Source organism: Ipomoea nil, unplaced genomic scaffold (assembly GCF_001879475.1).
Source record: "Ipomoea nil cultivar Tokyo-kokei standard unplaced genomic scaffold, Asagao_1.1 scaffold3213, whole genome shotgun sequence".
In the NCBI taxonomy this organism is placed as follows: Eukaryota; Viridiplantae; Streptophyta; class Magnoliopsida; order Solanales; family Convolvulaceae; genus Ipomoea; species Ipomoea nil.
In genome coordinates, this window is record NW_017619641.1 from 1 (window position 1) to 10000 (window position 10000).

At 32.0% G+C, this 10000-nt stretch overlaps 1 protein-coding gene across 1 annotated transcript; it reads left to right on the plus strand.

Moving 5' to 3' along the window:
* Positions 1-911: 911 nt before the first annotated feature.
* LOC109168693 (uncharacterized mitochondrial protein AtMg00810-like) lies at positions 912-1562 on the plus strand. The gene is made up of 3 exons (XM_019317678.1): positions 912-1084; positions 1139-1362; positions 1459-1562. Exons 1-3 carry the CDS (start codon positions 912-914, stop codon positions 1560-1562), a joined length of 501 nt encoding a protein of 166 aa, XP_019173223.1.
* The last annotated feature ends 8438 nt before the right edge of the window (positions 1563-10000 follow it).

A 10000-nucleotide genomic window follows, 5' to 3' on the forward strand; every position in this document is an offset into this window, starting at 1 on the left:
TTGAAGGCTCCACCGTCCGGACTCATGTGATGAGCACTCGGAGTAGGTCACAGGCTCACCATCAGCTTTAACGGTTCAGGCTTGTCCTTCGGATCCCACTTGTTAAACTCGGGCAATTAAGTACCCAGAATGGCGTGAAGCCATGGATCAGGAATTTAATGCCTTCCTTCATAACCAAACATGGTCTCTCGTACCATCACAGGCAAGTATGAATATTATTGGATGTAAGTGGGCCTTTCGTACAAAACGAAAGGCAGATGGCTCTATTGAGAGACATAAGGCAAGACTAGTAGCAAAAGGGTTCAATCAGGTGCCTGAGCAAGATTTTTTGACACCTTCAATAAGTGGTCAAGACAACTACTGTTAGGTTACTTTTTCTTTGGCTTTATCATCTGGGTAGACTGTTAGGCAACTTGATGTTCATAATGTCTTTTTAAATGGAAATCTATATGAAATTATGTACATGAAGCAACCACCTGGTTATATTGATGCTCAGTATCCAAATCACATTTTCTTGCTAAAAAGGTCTCTTTACAGATTAAAACAGCACCTAGGGCTTGGTTTAATCGTTTTCACACCTTCTTACTATCTATTGGTTTTGAAGCATCAAAAACGGATGTATCCTTGTTTTACTACTCATAAGGATCTGATTGTGTATATCTATTAGTTTATGTGGGATATATACTTATGATGAGAAGTAATCAGGATCTAGTTACTCAGTTAGTGTCAAAACTTTCTACTGCATTCAAATTAGAGATCTTGGTGAACTTGGATTTTTTCTTGGAATTGAGACAGTTAAATGCAATTATGAAATTTTTCTTTCACAACAGAGGTAAATGAATGACATTCTAAAACGTGCTGGAATGGCATAATGTAAAGAACTATCTACTCATATTTCTACTTTGAAAACCATGGTTATTGATGCAACATTGTACGATGATCCTACACAGTACAAGTGTTTGGCTGGTGCATTACAATATTTAACTGTCACTCTTCCTGATCTTTCATTTTCAGTCAATCAGTTGTGTCAACACATGCGTGCTCCTACAGTTTCACACTGGGAACAATTAAAAAGAGTTTTGAGGTATGTTAAATGAACTGTTACTTTTGGTTTACGAATCAAAAAGTCATCTTCAAGGAAAATTCATGCCTTCTCTGATTCTGACTGGGCTAGCTGTCCGAAGGACCGAAAATCTACAAGTGGCTTTGCTGTGTTTCTTGGCTCTAATATTGTGTCTTGGTCTGTAAAAAAACAAAGAACTGTGGCTAGATATTCTACTGAGGCTGAATATAAAGCTCTAGCATATGTTTGTGATGAAGTAACTTGGATCGTTTCACTACTGCATGAGATCAAAGTTTCAGGTATCTCTGTCCCTAAACTATGGTGTGATAATCTTGGTGCTACTTATATGTGTGCAAATCCCATCTTCCATGCTCGTACCAAGCACATTGAGATAGATTATCACTTTGTTCGAGATAAAGTTGCTGCTGGAGATATTCAAGTCAATTTCATCTCAACAAAAGATCAACTTGCAGACATATTCACAAAAAGCTTTGCCTAGTTCTAGATTTTCTTTTCTTAAAGACAAGCTACAGGTTACTAGCATACCATGTGCTTGAGGGGAGTATTAGGACTAGTCTCCTTAATGATTCCCACTTCCTATCCTAGTCTCTATGATTCCTCTTGTATATATTCCATGTCCGTACAGTTATTATACAATTCATTCAATACAGTTTTATATAGTTCTCATCAGGAGGCGAGGGGCAGGGGAGGATGATGAAAGATTTATTATTTATTATTTATTTTTTTTGTTGGGCGGAGTAGGAGATGAAGGAAAATAATTATTGTTAATAATGTGTTTTTGCAAGAGAAATTCAGAGATTTTACTAGAAGGTAGAAATTTGGGTTCCACCTTCGAAATATTTATACATAACAATAGTTATGGTTATTGAAAAAACTTGACTCATCATGATTTTTTTTCTTAATTTTAATTTTTTAAAAATTTCAACCATTGGTGAATTCCACCTACTTGCCAGTTGCCACGGTGGTAGAAAACGCCAATAAACCCATCTGCTATCTGGTAGCGAAATAGTCTTACGATATTTCTGGAAAAAATACAAGCACAAGTTAAAATGTAGAGAACCTCTTTATTCAATATTGTTTTGAAAAGACTCTTATATATATAGTGGTGCAAATTTCCTTCTTTTTTTTTTTTTCATCTTCATTTTTCAACTCAAATGGGTTTATTCTGAGAATCAATTTCTCATTCACCCATTATTCATTTTGAGTATATAATACTATAATATATCAATCTCTTCGTCTCACTTCAAAGAATCCAAAATCCACTTTTACCTGATCCAAATCAAATGTGAATCCACATATATTTGTACCACAAAATAGTCACTTTATTGTATTTTTCCAACACTATCATTACTAGTTCTAGTTCTCCAAAATGTTTGAAATCTTATTAGGTGCTTATATTACTGAACACTTGTATATGTGACAAAATGACAAATGTTTTTTCAGATACCAAAAAGGTCAAAAGGTCAATTTTTTATTCACAAACCATCGCTTTTTATCACTTTTTGGCAATCAAAAAACAAAGATTTTGTAAGAATGAATGAACTCAATAAAGAACCATATGCACTTCTATGGAGAAATTCTATTATACTTTATGTATTCAAATATTGCCCAGAAACATAGGGTCGTTTACCAATTTGAAAAAATGGAGAAATTGAGAAATGGAAAAATATAAAAATTGGAGAAGTTGTTTACTAAATTTCTTCTTCCAAATGCTTACTCCTTCTCCAATCTCCAACCTTCTCCAATGAAGGGAAAAAGATGCGCATGAACAGTGCATACTATTGGAGTGGCCTCCGGTTCGAATCTTGTTCTGTGCATAGTTAAAGGAGATGCCTTCACTTTGCCTATTCTTTCATTCTTCTTCTTTTTAATTACTTATTATTATTTGTTCTTTTTCTTTTCTTTTGTTCTTCTTCTTTCTTATTCTTATTATTATTTGTTCTTCTTCTTTTCTTTCGTAGAAATGTTATATGGGATTTTTGTATTTAATGAAATCAGAAAATTAGAAAATGAAAAATTGTATGAATAGGAATAAAAATTGGAAAACTGGAGAAATGAAAAATTGGAGAAATGGAAAAGGAAAACTTGAAGAATGGAAAAGGAAAACTGCAAAAATGGAGAAATGAAAAACTGGAAATGGAAAAACAGAAGAATAAAGTAAACGACCCCATATACTTCCCCTAAATAACAATAAGTGATTTTTATTTATTTAATTATTTCTTTAAAAGACAAAACACAGAGACACAATCTAGGACGACCATAGTAGATCAGAATACACTTGAGAATCTCTCAAAATATTTATGTACACAAAATAAATAGATCCTATAAATTGGGATATAATGATATGAAGGTGACACACAACAAGTAGATCTATATATATGTGTGCGTGCGTGTATATATATATATATATATATATATATATATATATATATATATATATATATATATATATATATATTTTCCCTAAAAGGCATCGCAGTAACCCCAAATGTGATGTGAGCTCTGGTGAATGGAACTCCCCTCACCGTTGATATGGCCTCGTTTAACTTGCTTGCATGCTGAACCACTTCCTTGATCCTCTGCAATTATGTTTTAATCCACTGAGGTAAGTGAAATGTCTTAATCATCACCACACCTTAAAAACATTGAAATATGTGTATTTGTAGTGTCATTATAACAAGTTAATTAAATAAATGCCAGATCAATAAGAGCATCGGATTTTTATAAGTATGTATTACATTTTGCATCCTAAATATTATAACTTTCCTAACTCTTTAACTTCTAACTATTATATTTTGATTTAAGAGTCAGTTTAGAAACTTAGAAAATGACTTCCAAAAATCATTTTCTAGATTTTTCCATGTTTTGGTATTAAAAAAAAAAAAATAGAGTCAAAGGAAAATATTTATTTTCCTAGTTTGATGAAAAATGTTTTCTTAAATTTTTAGTGGGAAAACATTTTTCACATTACTTATTTTCCTGTCTCTCTCTCTTCCCTCTTCATGCTACTTGCGGATTATTATTACCACCACCATTGTCACTTATTATTATATTATTATTATTATTATTATTATTATTATTATTATTATTATTATTATTGTTGTTGTTGTTGTTGGTTGTTGTCGTCGTAACAAATAACATATTCATTTTTAGGAAAATGAACCAAACAAAATAAAATGCAATTTCTTAACTTTTATCCAAATAAAAAAATATAATTTTTTGACATTTAGCCAAACACTACAAAATTAAAATATTTTTCATAAAATGATTCATTTTCTAGAAAATATTTTTAAAATTTTCAAAAATACCCTATAATTATTACATTTCCCTTAAAAGTATCACATTTATATTTAAACTACGAAACTAAACCAGACCCTGCTCATGAAAAAATGATCCTTAATTAAGAAATGAAACCATATATACTCGAATAAATTAAATTGAAGTTAATTGGCACCTATCCTAGATGATATCTAGCTATGATGATTCATCTGATCTGATCTGATCTGATATGCTGGTAAAAAAAAAAAAAGTATAATTAATTAGCAAACCTTATCGTGATGAGTATAGATTTGAAAGGCGGATGTTGTGATTGTGGTGCTGCCTTTTGTGGCTTCTGTTGATTTTCGATGAAAACGATGCATATAGTGGTGGCAGCAGCAACCCCAAATGAACAAATCGCTCCGATTCCACTCAAACTCCATTGCCACAAGTTGAACCCCCCGCCGCCGTCTTCGTTTTCTTGAATCCCCCTCCTCCGACTCCGACTCCGGGTGATGAAACAACATCCTTAGTATCCTCGAAAACTTCTCCTCCTCCTCCCCCTACATCATCATCATCACTAATCTGCGGCACAACTACTAGTGATGACCTGGGCGAGTCCATTTTCATATTCTCGGCTGCCGCCTGATGATGATGATCGTTCATTTTCTTGAAGCAGACCTGCGATATCTTGTCTTGCCCAGCCGGTGTTTCTGAAACTTGGGATGGTTTTGTCGGTGTCGGGTCGAGGAATTGGGAAAGAATAATAAGGTTTTGGAGGTGGAGGGCAGACGAAGTAGGTGTAGTTCATGTTGAAGTCAGTACCATCTGTGTTGTATTTTCTGGAGAAGATGTTCTTCCCAGATCCATCATCATTGATTTCAAGAAACCCATCCTCTGGCAACACTTCCCACTCCTCATCAACATCCATTTTTCTTTCTTTCTTTCTTTCTTTGTTTCACAGAAGATCAGAAGAAATTTAATGTGCAGAGAGTGTGGGGTTATAGTGCTGGATGGGCAGGGGTTTTAATTTATTGATTGGTAACCAGCTTAGTTGGTGAGTGCCGCCGTGCACTCTTGTCCCTTAATAAAGGTTGAGAGTTCGAACCCGCTTCGTATATAAAAATCAATCTGGCCAGCACTTTACGCTTTATTTGAGTCGGCCTAATGCGAACGGGGATTAGGCACTTTGCCCTTTAATTTGGCTGTTCTGGTGCGAACAGGGATTAATCTGAGTATGGTACGGGTTTAAAAGTGTTTCTTACAATTAGAGCCTGCTCAAGACACTTTGTGGTCGGATAAAAAATACATTTATTTGATTGGTGAATTATTGATTTGGGATTCAAAGATGGAGGCTTTTCATGGATGGTAGTGAAGACCTCAATTCAAAGAAGGCCACAATGGTGTCTTCTTGCTCCAAGGGGGAGAGTACTGGTGAAGGTTAAGATGTAGGTGCAGTTCAGTTGATTGGTTTGGGAGCTTATCCTTCACAAACCATGACAAATGGAGGGTCCCACAAAAGACAAAACCACCACCCTTGATTGGTTTACAAGATATTTGTTAATTAGTCTTCTTTTAATAAATTGAATTGTTAAATTTGATTGCTTTGATGTCTCTTTGGATAAATGCTGAAATTAATAATACAATACAAGATTGGAGTAAAAGTAGGTTCCCAATTGGCAAACTATTGATGTAGACCATGCTGCACATTATGGATATGATCACTGATAACTGATATTTTTAAGGGGAAAATGACACATTTTTTCATATATTTATATCATTTTTTCCTTCTAAATTATTTAAGTTGCAGTTTTTCACCTTAATATGTTAAATGGACATATTTACCGTTAAATAAATATTTCATTTATTTTTCTTCTCCAACAAATTATAACAACAATTTGATTTAAACCGAACAGACACTATAGCAACCAAATAGAAAGGTTCTGATGACAATTTTGAATCGAAACCTGATATTTAGAGTTTATTAAAATCGCGAATTGAAACTGCCAGTTCATGTTCTGAATTGAAAAAATAAAATGCATTAATTGTTAAATTTAGAATATTTTAAAAATTAAAAAAAAAAAAAAAACAAAATTTTAAAAGAAATTTTGAACCAATAGTTCAAATTGGATCCAGAATAGTCAACCAACGGTTTAAAATCAAAACCAAATCGCGATTATATATACTTATATTTGAGAATTAGAATAAATGCGAAAAAGAACATACACTATTTGTAAATATTATAATTTTAATTTTAAGTTAATGCCTAATAGTTGTTCCAATTCGAACTTCCGGTTCACGGTTTAAGATCCAGTTTTTCAGTTCACGATTTTAATAAACTGAAACCCAAATATTGGGTTATTGTTCTGAATCATGACCGAAAAATTCGATTTGATTGCTATAGTGTCCTGTTCAGTTCGAATCAAACCGTGGTCATCCCTACGTATAAGCAATAATTTGTTGAAGAAGAAAAATGAATAAAATATGTATTTTAAGGGTAGAATTGTCTATTTAATATATCAGGGGGGAAAATCGACACTTTTATAATAATTGATGGGCTAATGTGGATACATGAATAATTTAGGGGGAAAAAATGCCTATAAACATATAATTCAGGGAGAAAAAATGGCATTTATCCTTTAATTAATATATTAAATGTTTATTTTAATGTAATGAATGTTCGCTCAATATTCTAAAAATGAACATTTAGTATAAGTGATACACCTTACAATATAAAATATGGTCGAAGATATAATGATTATTCCCAATCTACCATGCTCTTCAATCTTCTTCATTTAGCTTTTTTGGTTTGTTGTTGTTGTTGTGTGCTTAAATGGAAATATTCTTTCTTTACATTTATTTAACTACTAGTATTTTCTATACACGATGCACACAAATATAATTGATGTCCAATATTAATATTTTATATTAAAATTTTAGATTTTAGATGATGATAATAATAATAATAATAATAATAATAATAATAATAATAATAATAATAATAATAATAATAATAATAATAATAATAATAATAATGTAAATCATTTTTATAAATTTGATATTTATATTTTAAGAAATAACTTATATAGTACTCCAATATATAACGTCTATATATTAGGGCATCCCCATCTGTGGTTTTTGAGGAGGCCATACTGAAGTGGAAGAGAGAGAGGGAGAGGACTGAGGAGAGAGAGGAATATTGGTCTTTGCTAAAGGATCAAGGTTTTTGTCCATTCTGTGGGCCCTACCGAGAAAGAAGACTAGGAATTGAACTCTGCTTCGCGTAAGGCGCAAATCTCACACCCAGCAGTGCACGCGCTTGACTAGGTGCGTAAATCTTTATTTATTTATTTATTTTTCAATTTTTGTTTTTGTTTTTTTTTTTTGTTTTTGTTTTTTTTTTTTCTTTTTACCCCCACCCCCACCCCCACCCTCCACCATCTTCTCTTTTCTAGCTACACTTGCAAAAACTCCTCAAAAACTACAACTATTGGTGATGTTTTTATTACCATTGAAGAAGATAAGAAAATATATGATGGATGCATGTGCATGACAACAATAGTTGAAAAAGATAATGAAAATTATAACGGTAGTGGTAGTTTTGACCAAAATATTGTATAGTACAACTCGAGCTTATAGCATAATGTATAAAAAAAATAGAAAAAACGAACATAAATGAAGAGTATAACTTTCATTTACACTTATTAGTTTTTAGATTTAAGAAAGAAAGGATATTAAATATATGACATCCTATTTTTAGAGATATGAAGGCTGACGGGATAATGATGAATTTATGTTAGTTCAAATAGATTTTCACGATCCAATCCTTGACTTTGGTTCAATTTAAAGGCATCACAAACTAATACATGGCCTTAGCAAAGTGTCTTGATCTGGTCTATGAAGTAAATAGCCGAGAGATGGTCTCGGCTCAACTTCAAGTGTCCTACTCGACAAGGGGTGTATAGGTGAGGATGTTGTGTGAATGCCTAGAGAAGCATCCTTAATGGCCATAAATTAAATCCATAATGACCATGTTTGGACAATGGTGAGTATTAACCTTGGACTCTAGCTAGGATTAACATTATTATAACAAAATTTTATTATGAATAATGTAATACTAAATGTACTTGAAATTATATTTTTCAATACAATTTCATTTAATCAATTCATAACAAAATTCATCAATTATAGATTCTATGTTACGAAATCACGTTAACGAATATAAATTAAAATGTACAACTTTAGATGGAGATTGCTTGTGGGAGTGTATAAGAAACGGAATGGAGCGTGGAGACCACGAAATGGGTAGAGGGAAAAATATTTTTTACGAAATGAAAGTGAAATGCTAAATATCCATGGATTTCGGGATATTTGTTAACATACTGACAAAATGAAATTCCGGAATTTTTGCAAAGTTTTTGAGCCACAAATTCACCATGGAGAAGTCCCACACTAGGAAAGGAGTGCAAAGAAGTATACATTGACGCTAACACAAGTTGACTATGTACATTTTGGCCTAAAACATGTTCCTAGCTAGGGTGGGATGGTAGGGCAATTTATATCCTGCACTAGGGCGTGCATTTTATTGTGCTCTCTGACGCAAAACGACATTGTTTCAGTTTTTTTTTTTTTTTTTTTTTTTTTGAAATTTCGTTATTTTGTGTTGGCGGTTAATTTTCTTTAAAAAAAAGATCTCATGTTTAAAAATGTATATAATTTTATACTAGAATACACATAATTGTATACATGAATGTACATAATTGTATAACAAAATACACATACTTAAAAAAAAAAAAAAGATAATACATATAATCTAACATAATACATAATATACATAAACTTTTAACATAATAAACATCAATTCTTAACATAATAGTGTAATACACATAAATTTTCTGTTTCGAATGTACATAATTGTATAAAAAAAGATGTACATGATTGTATAAAAAATGTACATAATTATATAAACAAATACACATAATTGTATAAAAAAATACACATAATTATATAAAAAAATACACATATATATATAAATAAATACACATAATCATTGCTCAAAAAAAAAAAAATACACATAATCATATCAACTCCCTACAAATTTTCAAAAAAAAAAAAAAAAAATATCAACTCTCTACAAAACTTACCAAAACGCTATCATTTTGGAAGACACGAGACGCACAATATTATGCGCGCTGTGATGCAGGATATAACGATCCGGGATGGTAGCAATATAATGCTAATTGGGCTAGCAAGGGACCAGAAAGCGAATGATTGCAAATTTCCACATGTTTTATTTTTATTAGGAAACGAAAATGTTATATGCATTCATGTGCCGCAATTAGCGATTAATGGGGGTTGACGGATGGTGAATAATAATATAATATATTCTTCCCAAAATGTTGAATTCCGCAAATTATGTTGTGTAATCGTGTGTATCATGTATGTTGCACACGGTTGTCAAAACGACGTCGTTTTCACTAAAAACGCACGTCTCACTTAAAAAAAAAAAATCAGGTTTGATTTTCGACAATAGCATTTTTTTGTGCATAATTTGAATTATATATCCACAAATTCATAAATATATATCCACAGTGAATTAATAACACAAAATCCAGAATGAATGAACTAAATATCCACAATGAATAAACTGAATATCCA